The sequence below is a fragment of the Sceloporus occidentalis genome, unplaced genomic scaffold (assembly GCF_023333645.1).
Source record: "Sceloporus occidentalis isolate IW3139 unplaced genomic scaffold, rSceOcc1.0.p SCAF_99, whole genome shotgun sequence".
Lineage (NCBI taxonomy): Eukaryota > Metazoa > Chordata > Lepidosauria > Squamata > Phrynosomatidae > Sceloporus > Sceloporus occidentalis.
In genome coordinates this window covers 3,587,408-3,610,176 of record NW_028317079.1, presented here as the reverse complement: position 1 = coordinate 3,610,176, position 22,769 = coordinate 3,587,408, and the positions used below count along the sequence as shown (strand labels likewise).

General features: G+C 39.6%; 1 protein-coding gene across 1 annotated transcript in view; it reads left to right on the top strand.

The window, feature by feature from the left end:
• Nucleotides 1-6,714: 6,714 nt before the first annotated feature.
• Nucleotides 6,715-22,769, top strand: part of LOC149284123 (general vesicular transport factor p115-like) — a 33,150-nt gene continuing 17,095 nt past the window's right edge. Inside the window, exons 1-11 of the mRNA XM_089497158.1 lie at nucleotides 6,715-6,783; nucleotides 11,529-11,615; nucleotides 11,769-11,833; nucleotides 12,231-12,304; nucleotides 13,960-13,971; nucleotides 15,474-15,574; nucleotides 20,264-20,366; nucleotides 20,708-20,763; nucleotides 21,553-21,673; nucleotides 22,226-22,404; nucleotides 22,541-22,681. Of these exons, the coding sequence (XP_089353284.1) occupies nucleotides 6,715-6,783; nucleotides 11,529-11,615; nucleotides 11,769-11,833; nucleotides 12,231-12,304; nucleotides 13,960-13,971; nucleotides 15,474-15,574; nucleotides 20,264-20,366; nucleotides 20,708-20,763; nucleotides 21,553-21,673; nucleotides 22,226-22,404; nucleotides 22,541-22,681 (1,008 nt within the window). The remainder of the gene's footprint in view (nucleotides 6,784-11,528; nucleotides 11,616-11,768; nucleotides 11,834-12,230; nucleotides 12,305-13,959; nucleotides 13,972-15,473; nucleotides 15,575-20,263; nucleotides 20,367-20,707; nucleotides 20,764-21,552; nucleotides 21,674-22,225; nucleotides 22,405-22,540; nucleotides 22,682-22,769) is intronic.

Here is a 22,769-nt window from a genome sequence, read left to right as displayed (position 1 = left end):
CACGCTCCCCTTCTGCGGGGAGATAAGTCCACCAGCCTGTTTTTTCAATTTTTCGAAAAAGCTTTATTGGCAGTATACTGACCGAACAAAGGACAGAACGTTGGCACGTTTATTTAATTCGATTTGGGACAATCTCTTCTTTGTGCTTCATGAAAAACTATAATTGAAAGAATATTATGTAATATTAAAAAATAATCATATGGAAAAAACAGTCTGCACATATTGTGAATATGGTGATTATGGTGACCCCAGCAGCCATTTTTTCCAAGCTACATAAAAATAATCACATCGCTAACCTGCACAGGTAAAGTTTTGCCCAGTGATATATGGGATTTAGAATGGCAATTGATTCGCCAGCAGCATTTGTGCTGGTGGGCAATATAGGAAAAATATTCCGGTCCTACAAAAGTGGCTGAATGTGGTCACTCTAAAATATGAATGGCAATTTTTTATGTCAATGTTAAGATTATTGTGTGGAAGACACTTACTTAATACCTGATACCACTACAATTTGCTTCAGTGATAACTGTAAAAAAAAAATCATGGCTGCTGATAAGTGTGGGACTGTTGTATACATTATTATTATTTATTGTTTTATATAGCGCCATCAAATTCCGTAGCGCTGTACAATGGGTAGACAGGATATTACACGTAGTATGTAACATAACAAATTGACTTAGAGGCAACAGGTGAGGAGTGCCCTCCTCAAACAGCGTACAGGGCCTTCTTTTTTTATGTTCAATCTAACAGCCACCAGCCTACATACGCTCTGCTAAGAGTGTTTCTTTGCCAAACGCTCCGTAGAGACACTTGGCCATCTTTTACGGTTACGGCAGTGGCGTGCCAGCTACTGTAAGTGCAACAGGGCTCTCTGTATGTACCTGCACATGATGAATATATCAGGGTTGCTGCCTCCAGTATGTCAGCGTTTGTAACTGCTATAGAGTAGCCTTTAACCCCTTAAGGACAATGAGCGGTCCCAAAACCCATTGAAAACAATGCATTCATGTACAGGCTTTGTCATTAAGGGGTTTACCCCTTCATTCCCCTATAGACGTACCGGCACGTACAAAAAACGCCTTTTAAGAAACCCCTATGGACGTCCAGGTACATCCAGCCCTTCGTGCAGCGTCAGGGACACATCCCTGCCACTGCACGGGAGACCAGGCTGTCGTTTGACAGCCTAGACTCCCCACTGACAGCAGAAGCCGGCATTGCCGGCTTTCTGCTGTCCGATCTCCTGTAACAGCTTCCGGCATGAAAGCCGGTAAGATGTTACACTGTAAACTGCCCGATCGCGCAGTTTCAAACGCGCGATCGGGCATTCCCTTCCGGGTTGCATCACTGCTGAAGTAACCCGGAAGGTCATGAGGCACAGAGACGCTGCAATCTCTATGCAGGTCTGTGAGGACCTGCATAGAGATCACAGTGTGATCGGTGCAGGGGGATCGCGGGGAGGGGAGTGAGAAACCATGTCTCTCACTCCCCCTCCCGTCCTGAAAGAGAAAAGCTGAAAAAAAAAAAGTTAATTCATTAAAAAAATAATATTAAATAAATGTCATGTCACAGCGTACAAGGAGACACCGAAGTCAGGTAGGACTGGCAAAGGATGGTTCAGAGAGCAGCGGTCAGGATACCGGAGAGCAGGAACGTCGTGGGAATAGCCGAGGTCAGGATACCGGAGAGCAGGATAGTCGTGGGAATAGCCGAGGTCAGGATACCGGAGAGCAGGATAGTCGTGGAATAAGCCGAGGTCAAATAACAGGTAAACAACAGGAACGCGTACTGAGATAGACACTACCAAGATAGGCACAACCATCAGGAGGCAATGTCTCTGAGTTAGGAAGTCTCTTAAATAGGCACAGGAGTTTAGGCACTAATTGGAGATTTTACGTCACTTCCTGCGCGGCCATCTTGTGTTTGGCAATTTCGTAATCTCCCCATATAAGTCGAGGTAGTAACTGCCAGCGCCACTAGGTGGCGTGAAGAAGAACGAGTCCGGACTCCAGAAGAGGACCTGTCTCCTGGCTGCTGCTGCTGGTCCGAAGCGGGGGGGTCTCCCTCTTCTTCGCGGCAGCTGCGGTTGCTGACCGGAAGGTCTACCCGCCAGGTATGTAACAATAAATCATTAAAATAATAATATAAATAATACTAAAAAAAATTATAATGTGAGCTGTGATGTCATTGTGACATCACTGGCATGTTCAGGAGGTCCCTAAGAGGACCTCTAACCATTTATGTGTTAAAAAAATATATAAAAAATACCAAAAAAAATGTAAAAAAATTAAAATAAATTAAAAAAAAAATATCTATATATAAAAAAAGATTAAAAAAAAATATTAAAAAACCTTACTTCCCATTGCCCTAGCATAACATCTAGCCAGTATAACCCTCCTGCCCCCGTTCACAACCCCCAAACCCGTTAAGCCATAGGCATAAAAAGTATACAAATTTGTACACCTTATAGTATGCTCCCTGGTGCTGGGAAAGTCTGGAAAATCTATATAAATTAGGTATTTCTGAAATCAGGACACCTGAATTAATAAACTTGGAGGGGATTTTCCATCACTTTACCTAATTTTGTGAGGATTCAGAGGGAAAATGTAAAAAAAATTAGTTTTTTTTTTCTAATCTTCGCTAGTTTTTACTAAATTTCTCATTCTAAATTTTCAACTAATCATCCAACTATGGTATCAAACGAAAGCTCTATCTGTCCTTGAAAAAACAATATATAGTTTACATGGGTACACTATTCACAGGAAAGGAGAATAATCGCTAAACCGACATACCCCAAAAATGGCAAAATTGCTCCGGGCTTTGAGGTACCAAAAACCCCTGGGATTGAAGGGGTTAAGAGCACTATTGTAAATAGGGGTGGTTAGGAATATGACAGGGTGGGGTTCCCTCTGTATTCGTGTCATTTAGAATGCTAGTAGGGTACACTATTTTGATGGTTTCATTTATGAACAACGTTTTCTGCTTTTCCGATAGACAGCGACGTCCCTTCGAATTGGCCCATTGAGCATTGGTGCATTAAGGAGCCTGATTGTCCAATAGGCAAAGGCCAAAATACGCCACTAAGTAGATGCCCAAATTAAGTGGGTAGTGGCAAGAGATTACACCACTTTCTGCCCATACAACTCGAACACTTTTACAGACGTGCAGTGCATAGTTTTGACACAGTGTATCAGTAACTACCAAGTCCATTCATCAAGACCATCCTGGGACTTCAGGACTGTTAATATTTATTGTTTTATATAGCACCATCAGATTACGCAGCACTGTATAAAAGGGTAGACAGGTCATAAGAATTAGTATATAACATAACAAGATGACATACAGAAACAACAGGTGAGGAGGGCCCTGCTGATATGATCAGGGGAGGGCTGGGACTTTCTGGCCCAGGGATGGAGGTGGTCAAGTGGCCCCCATTGCTCCTCCCTGTAACACTAACACATACACACTCACTATAGCATTAACACACACTTACAGACTAATGCTAATGCACACACTTGCATATACTGTACTCATTCATGCTCACACACACATCCACATTCATGTTAACACACACATACACGTACAAAACTAGGCCAACACATACAAAATTACACATACACGCTCACACATACATTCTAAGTCTAACTTACAAACATACTCCCTTCCTTACCTTACCGCAGCTTTTGCGGCTGCTATGAATGAAATAATCAAGTGACAGTGTCAATAGAAAACAAAACAAATAGTTTTGTTCAGTGTGCTATATAAATGTATGTAATATTGTTTACATATTAAAATTAGTACAATATATCTATCAACAACCCACATAATTTGTAAACAATGGAAGCAGCTATATTTTGGCTTCAAAGGTTTGCAGATGAAAAAGGAAGAGTTTGGAGAGGTCTATGCCAGGACAGCACAGACTATGGCAGCTGTTAAGGGAGCCCAACTTAACCCTGGGTATAGGCAGCTGTATTACAGATGGCCCGGGGGTAGATGTCATGTAAGAGGTATTATAGGCTTATGTTAATACATAGATTATAATTTCTTCTTGATTGATGCAATATTTGTTTACCTATTAAGATTTTGTGTACTCACACTTTCATTTATAATGTAAGTATACTAATATATATCATACAGCTATAAAGTATGATGGTTAACTGTGTGTATTTGCACTTTGTGCTTAGTTTTTTGTATTATGATCTTACAGGTAGTTTTTGCAAAAACAACTTTAAGGACCCGTTCAAGGTCTTGCAGATGTCCATTCGTCTTAAACTTTGTGTGTCAAGGTTATACCGTGTTATACCATGCGGCAATGCCAACTTTTGCCCAAGACAATGGGTAAATAAAATAAGATAGCGGAATAGTAAGTTTGTGGGGGGGTGAAATACTGCACTCATTGAGAGACGGATCACACGGGTATGCTGCAAATGATTATCTTTATTGGCAAGCATTATACTTATATTTTGCTTTATAGATTATTTATTGGATTCAAATTAATCATTGTTTTTATGATATATACGCAATAAACATAAGAGTTTGGTTTACATTTCTCAAGTCACTTTATTTTATTATACCCTCAATTATTCGTTATGGATAGAGGGACCTTACCATTTATATAAATGTATTGCTTTTGTACCTGTATCATAAGATCTGCTAAATCTTAAGAAATAAGATGTTAAAAACACCTTTGAAGAGCTCTGAGCTGCCCAACATCCATGCTCAGACACACATAAACATCCATACATACACTCACTGGCCACTTTATTAGGTACACCTTGCTAGTACTGGGTTGGACCTTCAGAACTGCTTTCATTCTTCATGGCATACTTTGTACCAGGTGCTGGAAACATTCCTCAGAGATTTTGGTCCATATGGACATGATGGCATCACGCAGTTGCTACAGATTTGTCGGCTGCACATCCATGATGCGAATCTCCCGTTTCAAAACATCCCAATAGGATTAAGATCTGGTGACTGTGGAGGCCATTGGAGTAAAGTGAACTCACTGCCATGTTCAAGAATCCAGCTTGAGATCATGTAAGCTTTGTGACATGGTGCATTACATCCTGCTGGAAGTAGCCATCAGAAGATGAGTACGCCGTGGTCACAAAGGGTTGGACAAGGTCAGCAACAATACTCGGGTAGGCTGTCACATTTAAACAATGCTCAATTGGTACTAATGGGCCACACCGTTACACCACCACCAGGAGCCTGAACTTTTGATACAAGGCAGGATGGATCCATGCTTTCACGTTGTTTACACCAAAGTCTGACCCTGCCATCTGAATGTCGCAGATGAAATCGAGACTCATCAGACCAGGCAACGTTCTTCCAGTCTTCCATTGTCTAATTTTGGTGAGCCTGTGAGAATTGTAGCCTCAGTTACCTCTTCTTAGCTCACAGGAATGGCACCCGGTGTGGTCTTCTGCTGCAGCCCATCTGCTTCAAGGTTTGACGTGTTGTGTGTTCAGAGATGGTATTCTACACACCTTAGTTGTAAGAAGTGGTTATTTGAGTTACTGTTGCCTGTCATCTTGAACCAGTCTGCCCATTCTCCTCTGACCTCAACAAGGCATTTCGTCCACACAACTGCCGCTCACTGGATATTTTCTCTTTTTCCGACCATTCTCTGTAAACCCTAGAGATGGTCGTGCGTGAAAATCCCAGTAGATCAGCAGTTTCTGAAATACTCAGACCAGCTTGTCTGGCACCCACAACCATGACACATTCTAAGTCACTAAAATCAAAGTAGTTTATAAACTATTTAACAACTTAGAACCGGTACGAGGTAACAGTGACCCCTGTGGTTACACCGCTGGTGACATGCGGCAATCATCCTCCCCCACTGCGCCGAGAAGTGATGTCAGGATCCAGTCGGATTTCTGCTTCATGGGACGGGTGAGAGATGTGGGCCAGTCACGACTCTGGGGCTCTGGAGCAATCGCTGCTGTAAAATAGAAAAATGGAATATAAACAAGTCAAACCAGAACACTAATTAAGTTAAAATTAAGATGTTACATATTCATCGCACGGTTGCCTAGTCCTGGCCTGGAGATGATGATTTGATTGAAGGTGATGTGAGGACGTCAGTGGTGTAGAGTTTGGGAAGACAGATGGTTTATTTAAAACACACATGTTGTGGATATTAGGAGAATACGTTGTATGTTCGCTTGAACAGGTGGATTCTTAGTGTGTTTAATATTAGGCTACATAGATACAGACTGACAGAACCAAGGACGCCTAAAACAATTTCTTAAAAACCTAACTACAGGGGCACCGAGTCACGGGTTATTCCGAACACACAGTTAAAACCTCGTAATCGGATATTAGCGAGGATTATAGTCTTATTTACGACGGACCATGTAGAAAGAAACCCCCTTGTCACGTGATCCAAAACCTCGCCCCCTTGACCGTCCAACATTCGCTCTGACACGTCACCGCCACGTCCCTGACGCATGCGCATTCCGTCAATTGCGTTTCCGGGTTCCTTCCCAGTGTACCCTGTCCCACGTCATCATACCTCTGCGCTGTATACACAGTGTGAGCGCCCCGCCTCCTTTCCTGCTTCACCTCTGTCCCTGCCGCGTCTCCCTAGCACCGGGGCCTGTTAGGGATTTATCGGTAACATTCCGTGTCCGTACCCAGGCCGGCGGCGATACACCCACAATACCGGGGAGTCCTCCTTTTTGCTGAGGTGCAGGAGACACACGGTCCAACATGAATTTCCTTAGAGGAGTAATGGGAGGGCAGCAGAGCGCTGGACCCCAGCCATCCGGAGCCGAAACAGTGAGTTGACAGCAACCTGTATGTGTATGTGTATGTGTATGTGTGTGTGTGTATATATATATATATATTATATATATTATATATATAATGTGTGTATGCGTTTATGTAATGGTTTACCTTATCTGTATATGCCCCATATGCAGTATATGGGTCACCACTGGCATTGCTGCTATATGTACCCAACCCCTATAGATCACAAAATGTTTCTTCTATGTGTGATTCAGATCATTTCGAATGAGAGAACAGTGCAACGCGTCGCATTGCTTGCAGATGAGCGGAATGCTGCTTTGGGGAGCTATTGTTATGTTTGACCCAGCTGGTCTAGGGATCTCCTCTCTTCTTTTGTCTATGAAACCAACATTTAAAATCTGTGCATTTTCTTTTACTTCTGAGTCTTCACCTAATGTATCGGTTTGTCTTAGTCTGTCAATTCTCGTCTTGTTATACCCCTTGAATATATGTATTGTATTAAGCGCTGTGTAAACTGTTGGCGCTATATAAATAAAAGAAAATGAATAATATTTTTTGCTGCAGTTTACCCACTCACCAGGAAAGAAAGGTGTATATCCTTCACACACTATAGCCTTTTCTCTTTATTGTGTGTCTTAATATTTAAACCATTCGTATACGTTGCAACCGGACATGTGTTATCTCTGGGTATAAATCCCATCATCTACAGCTTGCCACAGTTTGATAGAGGTGCAATCTATAATATGCCACAACTGTCCCAATTCTGCATCCAACCTGCATGCCGTGTCTGCATGTTGTATGAAGGCAGATAACTCTAATATGGTCAAACATCAGGATGCGTTTGTAGTTCGAAGTACCGTATTTGCTCGATTATAAGACGAGGTTTTTTTCAGAGCAAATGCTCTGAAAAATACCCCTCGTCTTCTAATCGGGGTCGTCTTCTAATCAGACCTCAAATAGAGTCTGATTAGGAGACTAAGATCCAGATCCCCCGCACCGCTGCAGGGGACCTGGATCCTCCTGTCTCACACCCCCCCCCCCATCATACACACACTTACCAGAGTGGCATATAGGGGTATAAGGCATTTCTGGAGGCAGAGTGCTCTATACAATGCCTTTTAACTCCCTTAATGCCACTCTGCCTCCTGAAATGCCTTATACCTCCCTATATGCCACTCTGCCCCATAATATGCATTTTAACCCCCTAAATGCCAGAATGGGATATAGGGGTATAAGGCATTTCTGGAGGCAGAGTGGCATATAGGGGTATAAGGCATTTCTGGAGGCAGAGTGGCACATAGGGGGTCAAAAGGCATACCATGGGGCACAGTGGCATATAGAGGGTTAAAAGGCATATCATGGGCCACAGTGCCATATTGGAGTGGCAAGCCTGGGGGCAGATGTGCGTAACTGGGGGACAGGTTGGAAAATACAAGAAATAAAAACAAAAAAAATATTTTTCTCAATCATAGCTTTTATTAAAAAAAATAGTTTACATGAATTAACATTTACTGGTAAAACTTTTTTCCTTTAGGGTCGTCTTATATTCAGGCTTTTTCTTTTTTTCCTAAGTTAATATTCAGATTTTGGGGGGTCGTCTTATAATCAGGGTCGTCTTATAATCGAGCAAATACGGTAGTATGTCCTCCAAATCTGTCAGGGTTTGAGTCTGGTAGTACAGCGTCATATGCCCCGAGTTAAAGGGTGCGTTCACTAAACGATGAGCTTGTAGCAGAGTTGAAAGCTGCATCTTCCTGTTATCGTTATGCATTAAAAAAGGACCAACATCATTGATCTTCTGCATAATGCATGGTGATATATAATGTATGCAAAATGTTCAGTTCCCCTTCAGACACCAGTGTTAGTAAATATACTCCTTAGCCTCGCTTATCCCATGTACCGGCGCTCACACCAACGCCCTCAGAACATATGGAACTATAAAGACCTCTATAGTGAATTTAGAGTGTTTAATACATATGTGCAAATGATATTTTATACATAATATTTTATACGATGTATCTTTTGGGGTAACCATAGTCCATATATGTTTTAAATTCCTTCACTGTATAAGCTTCTACCGCTTCTGCTGGGACACTGTTCCGCTTATCTACCACCCTCTCATTAACGTAAAAATAATACTCTTGTTGAAACTGAGAAGGTGACCCCAGCTGTGCACATGAAAAAGGCTAGCAAAAGGCCAATCATTCTAATAAGCAGTTTAGTATAGCGCTTGTATCAGATTGTGGAATCCAGCTGTCTAAAGCATTGTAAGACTTCCTAAATCATATACAATGGTAGTGGGTTTTTTTTTGTTTTTTTACTGCATTTTTGTTATTTTTTGGTGTTTCTATCTTATTTTGTCTGAAGGGCTATTGGTGAATTGTAAATAGTGGTTAGCATTTATTGGCATTTTTAAATTATTTTTTTAATTATTGTTAAACCGAGAGAGGGAATGAGAGAGTGCAAATAAAAAATTTGGAGCTCTCTGCTTCGTTTTTGTGTGTTTCCTTGAGGGTCTCTCATTGGTTTCAGACATTTGGACGAAATTTGCCATTTCCATTAAAATTTATACAAATCAGAATGCACAGGTCTCCTGGTGACTTAAAGTACAGTATATAATAAAACATAAAACTTGACTTAAGTGCAGAACAATCCATAGTCGGGGACTTACTGGCTTGGCAAAATATATGTAGAATAATATATATATAATATATATTAGTATGAGTGGTTGTGTGTTAGCAGTGCTGTAAGTAATGGCTCATGAGATTTGACCCCCTTTGTATGTGTGATCTTCATTGTTTGAAGACTTTTGTGCTGATAATGTGCTTCTCTCTTATCTGCGTTAGGCGTTATTTACTAATTGATTTGTGAAGCTTTATTTTTGTGAGGTCAGGAAAAGCTATGAGATTTATTACTTGTCACCGTTAGCAGGTAGGAAAGCGCTGTTTGTCATGTCCCCATGTCACCTCTCATGTTTACTGGGTTACCGTATAGTAGCAAATCTTCACATCCGTGCTGAGGAATCTCACCCCTGCGGGATCTGAGAAACAATGTGTTTGCTTCATCCGAATATTTAGGTTATCTAATTTAAATATCAATTTATTTTACTAATTTATCATAATGTGTCTATATGTTAAGGATGGTTCTTGAGGATATGTATCATACGTTACCTGGGGATATTATGGGCTGACTCCATAGGCTTAGATGCCGGTGAATACAATACATTCAGTTTAAGGATATCCACTACATATTCCTTATTAAGTAGGCTTAATATATTTAAGGGGGGAAAAATCCTTAGTCATTAAACACAGAATTTGACCGCATTCTGTGTGTATCTACAGGCAGTATGTGTGTGTCCAACGCTTATTGAGGCTGATCGTAATAATCCATTAATGAATGGCTTTTGTGTTTGTTAGTATACGTTAGGACTGAGTGATCACGTAAATTGAGGATCGTGGTGACACCAGAGTTTGTGGATCTTGCTACATGTAACTTTTAGGATGCTGCTACCCCTTTCTTCCTGATTTGTGATCACCACGTGGCTCAGACACGAACTGGGCCGACTACAAATATTTCTTCGGGATCTGACTTCCGTTTCATCTCTTGACAGGCAGAAAATGTTTGAGAATGAGTCAGACATCCTCTCTAAGAAACGTATATATGTGTTTTTATCTGGGTTAAACGTGCCAGCTGTGGTGCGTGCCGGAAGGAATTGCCATGTGTGTTGTATAAATAGAGGCACATTTGTGATGAAGGGTGGGGGTTACATCCATGTGGGTGGAAAGCTGTCACAACTGCTTGCAGCCTTCACGTTTTCCATAGCATCCTACATCTAGATGTCTACTTTGAGTCAGCGTATGGTTAACGTCCTGCCTGTTCTGTGTTTAGCGTGTAATGTCCAGGGTGGGACATTTTTTTACTCCACCACCTTTCTCCACCTTCTCCAACATCATCCTGTCTCCTCAGTAAAGTTGTCTTCGCTTGTCAAAAGGGCTTTAAGAGGACATTCTAGCCATCATGTGCCCTTTGATGCATACGATAGCTGAGAGGCCCCTTTAAGTCTTTGCTCTGTCCCTTTTGCAAATGCACGGGCGGTTATGCGGTTTCCTGCCTCTTATGGTTTTGCCCCTTGAGCCATACCCCCAGGTACTTTCCGTGCACATTGTGCGATCAGTCAGTGACTTACAGTGGTAATCGACCCGATCTCTATAGACCCCAAAAGACACTGCTGCATCACAGGGATGCCTTAACGGACCTCGAGCGCTGCTACATTCGATCTGCTAACTCAGGACGAGACTAGGCGGTCAGATTTGACGGCCTGATCTTGGTTCACCAGCAGGGATTTAACCCTGCCGGTGCCAAAATCCCATGACGTAGGGAATACATCCTTGGTCCTCTAGGACCATTTTTTGTGATCTATCCTCTGTCACCGGTCTTTAAGGGATTAATAAACTTGTACTGTGTAGGACTATAACATGTATACAGGGCCATACTGGTAGCCCCAATTCCTACATGTTTGTGCTATAGGAATATATCTTGAAGAAATCTAAAACTTTCCATGTAGCTAGTAAGTTAACCGTTAAAATCTTCCTGGCTCATCAATCCCTGTATGTCGGAGTGTGTGTGTGTGTGTGTGTCTAGATAGATCATATATATATATATATATATATATATATATATATATTCTGTTATTAATATGCATGATTTCTTTTCACAGATATAGTTCCTTTCATGCAATAAAGTTTTGAAATATATATTTTGGTTGTCTTTTCCAGATCCAGAAGTTATGTGACAGAGTAGCTTCATCAACTTTACTTGATGACAGAAGAGATGCAGTACGGGCTCTGAAGTCTCTGTCAAAGGTTTGTGTCCTTTTAAACATTAAATGTACCTATAATTACCTTACCTGGAAGATCCCGGCCTTAATCTCTGTAGTGTCTAATGAAGTGTTCAGTTCTTTTCTACATTTTATTATGGTCCAAATTTAGTTTGTGTTATGTGTTTATCACTAACAGAAATATCGCCTTGAAGTGGGAACGCAAGCTATGGACCATCTCCTGAATGTCTTGCAGACTGACCGGTAAGATCTCACCAGTGGAATAATTGAGGATTAGGTAAATTAGGATTCTTATTTTTAGCTCTTGGTGTCATGGAAGGAAAAGAGTATGTATAGCCCGTAGTTGCAATGTAAGATTGATGGTGGCGTTACTCAAAAAATTGTTACGTGGGGATGCTGCAGCATAAAATCTGCAATATTTCTGTAATTGGGCTGGATTTAGAACTGTACAGTTCATACTTTTTAAATTACATTGAAATCACATTTTCGTTTGTTTGCTTCATTTGGAAACTAAGTTCATCTAGGCAAGAAGAGGGGACCCACTTTGCAGAGCCCATTTAATATCAGGAGTCACCTTTAAGTTTTAAGCACCTTAGACTGACAACATCTGTTAAAATATAACCTTTTCTATTTTTTTCAGCTCTGATTCAGAAATTATTGGCTTTGCTCTGGATACTCTGTATAATATAATTTCAAATGACGCAGAGGAGACTGGTAAGCTATTTCTCATCTACTTGTAAATGCCTCAAGTCACACCTTTAATCTCCACCCCATTTAACATACACGAAAATTTACGGAAGTGCTTATTACTCACCTAATGTCAACTGGAATTTGATGGCGCTATATAAAACAATAAATAATACTAATAACTGTATCCCTTACAATGTGCAGCTAACAGAATGTGCCTTGTCCATTTCGTCTCAGATAGTTACTCTTTTTGGTTATCTGGAACATTAGATGTTCTGTACAAATGATGAGCAGGCACATTCAGTTGGTTGCTATGGTAATTGCACTAGTTTTACCACATTGCACATGAATTTATATCCAACACTCATTGTTCTGTTAAGGATTGTTAACTGTAACAAAGAATATCCTTTCTGTCATCTTTTTACTCATTTTATTCTATTCTGTAATCTATATGATCTCAAACAACTTGTTCATGTACATACATTGTCTTACAAAATACCCATTTTCTTATGTTACCGAATTACTGATGCTACGTTGAATTGTCACTCTGCATGTTTTCTTTTGCTTTAAAAATATTAATGTGACCTTATAACAGCTGATTCTTATTTTTTTCCTTTGAAAACTGAGTAAGTATGTTGCTTGCGTAACCAATGAAGTGTTTACAAAGATAAGGAAATTGCCCCAACAAGGGCAGAATTATTGTTCTCCCCTTGGAAACCTTTAACCCTTAGAATGACCTGATGTCAGCTGACCATCATGGGGAAAAAAAAGTCTGATCCCTGCGAACATGGATAATATTGCAAGTTCTCCCACACATGTAAAAATAAAATACCCCAAAAAGAACACACAAAAGACCTGTGCGTGTGTATGTAATATATATATGAAAAACCTACAAAATGTAGATGTTGTCCCCTTATATGTGTACAAATAAATACACAACTCTAGAGAAAAGGCTTTATAAACAGCCAAATGATTTATACCCGAGCTTCCAAGCTAACGACTTTTCTATGTAATTTTTTTCTGCTCTAAAACTTGATGTAGCTAATATGGAGGGTTTCACAGATTAACCCTTTACTTTTGTTGTGGTTATTATTACAGAATAAGTCTTAAGTTACATAGTTCTGTGAATTTGTTTTGAAGTACCCTCTGGTTACTCCGTACCTCCTTATTTTTTTCACCCCCTGCCCCCCCAACCTCATTCACGCAGTGTGCCGATTCCGTTCATGGAGCCTCCTTCCAACAGAGAAAGGTGACCTGCCGAGCCTTGAGCACAGCATTGCTTCTGGCAGGCGGACAGGCTGCTTCTGTCGGCTCCTGGCATCACGCGCATGTATCAGATCTGTCTCCTAACCCACCAAGTTTTCCTAAGTTCTTATCTTTGCGTTGGAGCAACGTTTTGGTCGATCTTGACGCAAATGCGTGCCGTAACATCAAATGCAGCAATTCCAGTCAAAGTATTGCTTTGCAGGAAAACCAAATGGCTTATTAATTGTTTCCAGTGCATTTATTACCCTGGATAAACACCTTACAGAGTGTAGCCGATTGCATGCGGTCATGTATGTAAATAAAATGGCACCAGATCTCGTGTTGGGATGCGAAAGAGTGTCCTTCTGCAGTTGGCTTTCTTGTGTTTCTGTGAACTTATTGTCTCTTTTTCTTTCTTTCCTGTCTACTTTTTGCAGCAGAATCTGAAGGTAAAGAGATGTTCATCCTTTTGTTTGTGTGTGTTGCGCTTTGAACTGTCGCTAACCCGCTTCTGGTGGCGCTGTATCGCTTCTTTCATTTGCGGTTCCAAATAGATCACTTGGTCTCATAAAGATTCATGCTTTACTGAATTTGTCAAATCTTCTAATAGTCAATGTGTGGTTTTTTTTCCCCAGTTGTAGGACTGTAGCAGCAATGGCTAATAAAAACTAGACCCCTTTTTCATGGCTTTTTAGCTGTTTTGGCAATGTTTTTTTGGGGGGCCTTATGGGTATATCTATTTCCTGGCTTCTGCCTAACTGGCTTCCAAACCCTGTGTAGATTTTCACCCTTTTTCATTAGTTATATTTTCATCTTAAAGCAATTATTTTGTTTACAGCAAATTTTCGCTTTTTTTAATTTATTTTTACTTTCCCAAAAGAAGCTCAAGCTAATGAAGGTTTTGTAGACTAGACCTATGGAACTGTACTGTATATTATCTCGGCCTGTTTCTTTTGGAACTGCCATTCATGAGGCAGGCCTCGCTTTATTTTCCTGACTTTGCTTTTAAAATGTATAATCACTTTTTTTTTTTTTTTTTTTTTATAACTTCCATATGATTGCTTTCATTTTAATGGGTTGACGTATTATAGTTTAGTTTCTAGTTATGTGTTTTGCTGTTCCCTGAGGGATATTGTGTGTGACATACGCAAACGTGTGTGACAAGACAAATAGTATTGCTGGCAATGCTGGGAACTATTGGCTACATGTATCTCTTGGATTAATACACTTTAGTACACTGTTCAGTTGCAGGTAACTCCTTATTCCTTATTAAATTTCTTTTGGCGTGACTGGGCTGTAGGCCAATAGGCATGTTTCATAATGAACCGACAATATGGTCCCTGGTGCTTTACAGGTAGACCCGACGTAATAGTGCATTATATTTCATTTGGACTTAAAGAAAAAATGAGAAGGGCTCTGCCAGAACAAGCATAGACTCTAGAAATGGCCAGGTCTCAGTACTGGGTCAGCTGCTGTAACGTAAATATCAGCGGTGTGCCGATTTATGTCCACGTCAACTTGGCAACATCTGCATTTAAGCGAGTTGGAAGCCATTTGTGTTCATTGGGCACAGGAGATGTTTCCTTTTGATTCACGTCAGATGGAGCGGCTGAATGAGAGATATAGCTGAAATTAATATTAGGGGCACTGGCTTGGTAATTATTCAATAAGCTAGTTTAACCCCTTAAGGACAATGGGCGGTCCCTAAACCCATTGGAAACAATGCATTTTGAGCCCGTACATGTACGGGCTTTGTCATTAAGGGGTTAACACCTGCGGTAAACCAGTAAACGGCAAATTGAAGTGATCTGGTCAATTGGCTGTATTGGCCAACATCATTGTTTTCGGTGTTCCTCGGTCCCTATCGCTTATGGCTGTGTTTCTGTAATGGCAGTTTCCTCAGTGGCCAGTCTTAAAATGTGAACTTACATTTGTCAAATTTGTGTTACAGAGGAAAATCAGCAGGTACAGAGCGATGATCTGGCAGTTCAGTTTGCAGAGGTGTTCATTAAGCAGCAAGAAAATATCACGCTCCTGCTGTCTATTTTGGAGGTGAGTAGATGTTTAGTAGACACGTAATATGCATTTAGTAATTCATATAACTCCTGCTAGGCAAGTAGCAAAACACTATTTTCACATTGCCTTTGTCGGTCTGCCTTTCTTTTGTTTTCTTAATAAATCAGAAGAATAGAAATTGTGTCTACATCTGCTATCAAATCCTTTAACCCCTTAACGACAATTGCCGGTCCTGGCACGACACGGAAAAGCATGTGCTTTACGACAATTGACGTGCCAGGACCGGCACGTCTTTAAACGGGTGCAGAAAGCGATCTGTTTTCGCTTTCTGCACCCAAAAAACGTTGCTGAATGCCTCGACCTCGAGGCATTCAGCAACGCCGCGATTGGAACGAAGGGGCCATCTCTGGCCCCTCCACGGGGCGTCAACATCCGCCATACTTTGTATGGCGGCGGACGCCCGTTTTAAAAGCGTTTAGGAGGCGATCGACGATCGCCTCCTAAACTTAAATGGTGTCGCTGGAATGCCTCGATCAGGAGGCATCCAGCGACACCAAACACTTACCTTTCGATGGGCTGTGACCGCTCCGGAGAGCGGTCACAGCCGCAGCTGCCGATGATCTTCGCCATCAAGCAAGATGGCCGCTGCCCTGTAACAGGAACCAACAAATTTTAAAAGTTCGCTAGATGGTCCAGACCATCTAGAGAACTTTGGCTCCACTTGCAGGTTGAATACAGGTACTGCATTCACCATGCAAGTCAATGGAACCCAGCTTTCTAATCACAGTGTGATTAGTAAAAATAAATTAAAAAATAAAATTAAGAATAATTAGAAAAAAAATAGTAAAAACTAGTAAAATGTAAAAATCATTTCCCACTGATGTCACTATCAGGCGAACCTCCAAGTTGAAAAAAAATGTAAAAATTTTTTTTTTAAAAGACAAAAAAAAATATATATATATAAAAAATATATTTTTGTGAGCAAGTCCTAAAATTAGCATATTAGCTTAAAACAATTCTCGCATGGAAATAGTTAAAATACTGGCATATTAAATGCCCGTGGGGTGTCTACTTTTAAAAAAGGTATGATTTGATGGGGTAAATTGAATTGGCCAGGTTCAACAACGTCCCAATTAACACCGGGGGAAGGATGGCCACACACCTAATTTCCAATTAGAAAAATGCACACGTACCAAATGTGGCCTTTTAGTTCCCACAAAAATGACACACCCATGCATGTGGGATATCACTGCACTCAGGAGATGTTGCTGAACACATTATGGTGTGTCGTGTAACAGCGGCATATACCAGGAGCTGTAAATTCATACATAAAGTAGGTGTGTGTGGGAAAAATACACACACAAAAATACTACTGCAAACTTTGAAAACATGCTGGTGGTAAAATGTGTGCATGCAAAGAGTTAAAATACCAGCATTTAAAATACCCTGTGGTGTCTAGTTTTGAAAAATATATGGTTTTGTTGGGCACACTGAAATGGCCCGGCTCAAAGATGTACCAAATAGGGCATGGGCAGTGGATCCCCAAATGCCAAAGTTCAACATTGAAAAATGCGCATGCCCCAAATGTGGCCCTTTTGCCCCCAAACGGCCAGGCAAAATCATTCATGTGAGGTATCGCTGTACTCAGGAGATGTTGCTGAACACATATTGGGGTGTTTTGTGATAGTGACATAAACGAGAACCTTTTAATTCATACCTGAAGTAAAATGTGTGTGACAAAACAAATGCAAAAAAATGACTACCACAAAGTTTGACAAAAACTGGTGGTAGATATGGTGCATGGAAATAGTTAAAATACTAGCATTTGGAATACCCTGGGCTGTCTAGTTTTCAAAAATATATGACTTGATGGGGTAAATTGCATTGGCCGGGTTCAAAGATACCCGAAATGGCACATGGGGGGAAGAATTACCAGATTTGGAAAAAATGGCTTTGAAATAGCAAAACGCTACCTGTACTTATTGCCCCATAATGGGTAGAAAAAAGCAAAAAAACATAAAAACATTGGGTATTTCTAAACTCAGGACAAATAGTAGAATCCATTTAGCAGGTTTTTTCATTTCCTTTTATAGATGAGTAAAAGATTTTTCAACTAAAAGTTAGAAACAGTCATTTTTTTCAAATTTTTTCACCATATTTTATACTTTTTTTAGTAGTAAATAATATGATACAATCAAAACAATGTCATCTAAAGAAAGCCCTTCTTGTCCTGAAAAAAACAATATCTAATGTGTGTGGGTTCAGTAAACGGGAAAGAAGAAAATTACAGCTAAACACAAGCAGCGCAGAAATGTTAAAACGGCCATTGTCACGAAGGGTACAAAAAGTAAAATCAGCCTTTGTCACGAAGGGGTTAATGGAAAGCCTAATGGCGGATGTTTTGAGGTTTCCATTACTTGCTCTACAATCTCACCTTGTTTCATCGAGCATTTATCTGATGCTACCTAAATTTGGATGGGCACTATCGAGATACTGTAAACATAAAGTTGAAACCTGATACCTTTTGAATTCTATACCCTGTAGGCCAGTTTGAAAGATGCCTGGCAGTATTTAAAACTCAGACCCTTCACACTCATTGACTACATTGCATGTATTCTACATAGTGTTGGGCAGCATTTGTTACATGTACAATCTATAGGTGAGCTTTTTAATTCTTTTTTAAACTTACAAAGCCATCAGATGACTGAACCAGCCATTTAGCTTTTGGTCATGTAAATGAACATAACCAATTTTATACTTGCTCCAGTGGGGCTGTGGAACTACTAGAATATGCTTACTCAGACCCTCTAATTTATTATGTACCAATTGCCAGAAAAACATGTAAGCATTATCAACAGCATTAATGTCAACCTGCCTGCGATTATGATCCCCCCCCTCCCCTTTCTATGGCCTTGCCTCGAAGACTTACGAAAGGTTGGATATTGCTTGATTTATGGAGTGAGCTGGTTGATCATTAATTTCCTTTTATTGATTTTGTTCTATTTTCCTGATTTGTGCTCTAAAAACAAGTTTGAATAGAAAAATAAAGGTGGCCACATTAATCCTGCTAAATATTTATTTTGTGAGCACACCAATAAAAAGTTATATGGACCTTTACAAACATATGGTTTCATTTTAACTTATTTTTTTTTACACCTAGCCTTAGGAATATTTTGAGAGTATGTGAGTAGCATATCAAAGAAAGAACTATGGAATCCTTGATATTATAACCATTTTTGAAATGGCTTTCCTAGTAAAAGCTTCTTTCTGTTTACATAAGTAGCTCAAATTATTATTTATTGTTTCACATAGTAACACCATATTCCACTTTGCTGTATAAATCAGTTGCCAGTTTTGGTTGAATAGCTATATTTGTATGTTTTCTAGCTCCATTATCTTAGCTCAGTCTACTAGACTAACCCCCTAACTCCATGTGCTACTGCCTTTTTGGTAATTGGTTCAATTAATGGTCGAATTCTCCTCAGAAAGAGTTTTAATTTATTTAGATCATGCGCATAATCGGGACAAGGCACACAACACACATACATCGAAGCGTTGTCTGATTACACGTTTGGATTACATGGTTTATATAACCTCTTATCTACTTCTAATAGCATGCATCATTCTGATTGGTTACTTTTCAAGCAGGTTACACCTTTGAAGCTGCCTAATTAAGAATGGCCTAGACATAACCCTTTGCACATATATATATATATATATATATATATATATATATATATATATATATATATATACAAAGTCCAAAATTAACAATTGCACACCAATCACATGTCCTGATGAAAGTCTAATAAACAGACTGAAACGTTGATTAGGAAACTGCAGTTTCTGGAGTGATTATTTAAAGAAGTCCCTGGAGTGCCAGTAACTATTTTTGGATGTTATATATATATATATATATATATATATATATATATATATATATATATATATATATATATATATATATATATATATATATATATATAGAATAACATAGAGTAGATGTGTTGGCGCAAACTCAACATTTTCTGCTTTCTTATGTCTTTGTCAGCAATAATATTTACGATAAGCATTTTTCTAACAGTAATCAACACAATGGGTCAGTCTCAACCACCCATCAGGACACTATGAGGTTTTTTTCACCAAAGGAAGAGTTGTGGTTTTAACGCCCCCAAAATACTCAAGCAAGAAGTATCGAGCCCACACTGCTTAATTGGTGGAAAGACTTTGGAGAACTCTCACTAACTAAACTATACATAATACTGGGCCAGCCAGGCTCTTCCTGCACGAAAAGCTTCCTGGATATGGGCCTTCATAATGTAAAGTGAAGCCAAGTTGTTTGAAACCACACCTCTCCCTTTGGTAAAAAGACCCTTTGACTAATGAATGTCTGTGGAGGAATGGACAATTTTTGGCATTGCAATAATGAGTTGACCCAATGAGTGTGGTTTTTGAGTAGTGAAAGTCATGCAAAATATCATGACAACAAGAGTCTACAAGCTTATTGGAACAAAATCAAGTAAAACCAAGTTTCCATCAGTGCTTACCCATATTTCTGGAAACAGCACTGTATTTTATGCTCATCGAGATTTCTTTTCCGTGACATCCACTATAAAGGGCATTACAGAGATGTACACATCTAAAACATTCATACATCTTTCTTGTGGGGTGGGCTTTTCGTAAATGTTGAATTTCTGCCTAACCTTGCTGCTCTTTTGCTTACAGGAGTTCGACTTTCATGTTCGCTGGCCTGGAGTGAAACTACTGACTGCTCTTCTGAAACACCAGGGTCCCCAAGTTCAGCAAATTGTATTAGTTAGTCCGATGGGTAAGCTTCAGAATATTTCTCAGCATAGGTTTAGCAGTGGTATCAATTGTAAATAATAATATTTCAGTTTATTTCATTCCAAAGATGTTTGGAGCATATTCCTTTGCCTTTTCCGTATGATATGGTATTTATAAAGCTGCTCACATCAATTGATTTTGACCTATGTCAGCCATGCAGAGCAATAAAAAAAAAAAAATGCCTTCCTAATTCAGAGAGTCTTGTGGTACTAGTTTGCTTCTATTTCCCAGGCTATTGTTTCTAATATAGTTTGCCTGTATATGATTTTGTACAAAAGGGATTTTTAGGATCACATTATAAACAGTGATCGATTTCTTTTCCAGGTGTCTCAAGACTGATGGATTTGCTTGATGACTCTAGAGAGGTCATTCGAAATGACGTAAGTAAAACATCAAAGAAAATATGCTATCCTCTGTTTTAGGTGTATATATTTTTTTATTGTATGTTCCGTTAGGAAATAGAAGGTGTGTATTAGCTAAACCCTTGGATACGTTGACCTTCTATTAACCTTTGTACAAATTCCCCTTACCTGTATCTTGCTTTACTCATTACTGCCCCTTCAATAAGCTATTACCCCTGTCAGCAGTTTATTATGATGGTATTTCATGTTGAGGAAAAAGCTGTTAGTGCTCTACTTGGTGGATTCGCTGGAACATTTTCTGGTGTCACATGATACAGGAATCTGAACTGTTTCATTCTTGCGCTTCATATCCCTTGAATATATGCATTGTAAGAAGCCCTGCTAAAGTCGTTCGGGCTATATAAATAAAAGATAATAATTACAGATATTAGTGGCACGGTTTAATCCACTTACAGTAAAATACATTACAAACTTAACATAACATGTGGTTCCAACAACTGCTAGCGATTAGTTAGAAACTGATTTCAATCAATCTTTGTAAGTGCCTCTCTCTTCAGGTTTAGATCTTCCTCATCTCCGAGTTGCCTGTAGGTGACCATGTATCTTTCAATGTTTAATAACCCTAACAAGGCTCATTCACGCCCTTCTGTTCCACTGAAACAAGAATGTTAGTTATAGTTCGCTATGGCTGATTCTGTCAACAGTATATGTCTTTGTAAACATCACACCACAATTTGTTACAGTAGAGCACACATATAAATAAAATAAATAAAAATAACAATGGCGTCTTTCCTTCTTATTTTATAGGGACTTTTATTGCTACAGCAATTGACAAAAAGTAATGCTGCTATTCAGAAGATAGTCGCATTTGAAAATGCCTTTGAGAGACTTCTCGACATAATCACTGAAGAAGGAAACAGTGATGGGGGTATGCTGTGTTGTGTTCCTGTTTTTTGGCAATATCAATGTTTTACTCAGGAGACATGATATCAAGATCGAAACCACCCCATATTTGTACAGGACACATTTTGGGAACTTGTATGCTTGTGCATTTTGTATACTTTTCTCAGGCACATTAAGTTTTTGTTTTCCAGAAAACATTTAACAAAGTTTTCTAACGGTTACACATTTAGGGTGTGTGGTAAGATTGTTTAAGCCTATTCTACTTATGTGTCACTTTACAATACAACTAAACGAGCTGGGGCTAACGGGGTCTGTGCTTGGATGATGGCTTTAGCCCTTCAGACGACTGCTGATTGTCTGAGCCCACATAGTCCTGTCCTCTAAACACTCCTTTTTCTTCATGTAAATCTCCTGTATCAAATTGCAACTTCTATTACTGTTCCAGGGTTGAAGATTGACCATTTTGTTTCTTATAACGACGATAAGTGGTGTGACCTCTGTTTAGTTCAGTTGTTTGTTTCTTAAGCTTGTCATATATTTTTATTTTGCGAAAGTTTCATGTACTTTATTATTACAGGTATTGTCGTAGAGGATTGTCTTTTGTTGCTGCAAAACCTCTTGAAATATAACAACTCCAACCAGAACTTTTTCAAAGAAGGTTCATACATCCAGCGCATGAAACCATGGTTTGAAGTAGGAGATGATAATTCAGGGTGGTCTGCTCAAAAAGTAACAAATCTTCATTTGATGCTTCAGGTATATGTCACTTTGTGTAATGGAGGCTCTAATAAATGATCACTATATGGGGTTCTTCCGGTTCATATTTTTGGGGTCTGATACCAACACAGAATCCTACGTAAATGTGTGACCTCTTACTCTGTTTTGTCTGCAGCTTGTCAGAGTACTGGTGTCCCCAGTTAACCCACCTGGTGCCACCAGTAGCTGCCAAAAGTCTATGTTCCAATGTGGCTTGCTGCAGCAGCTCTGTATAATCTTAATGGCAACTGGGGTTCCCGCTGACATTCTAACAGAGGTAAGCAAACACAGGTTTATTTATTCATTTATTTATTTTAATTATGTCACAGTATATTACAATTGTTTATGGTCTAATAATGTCTGTT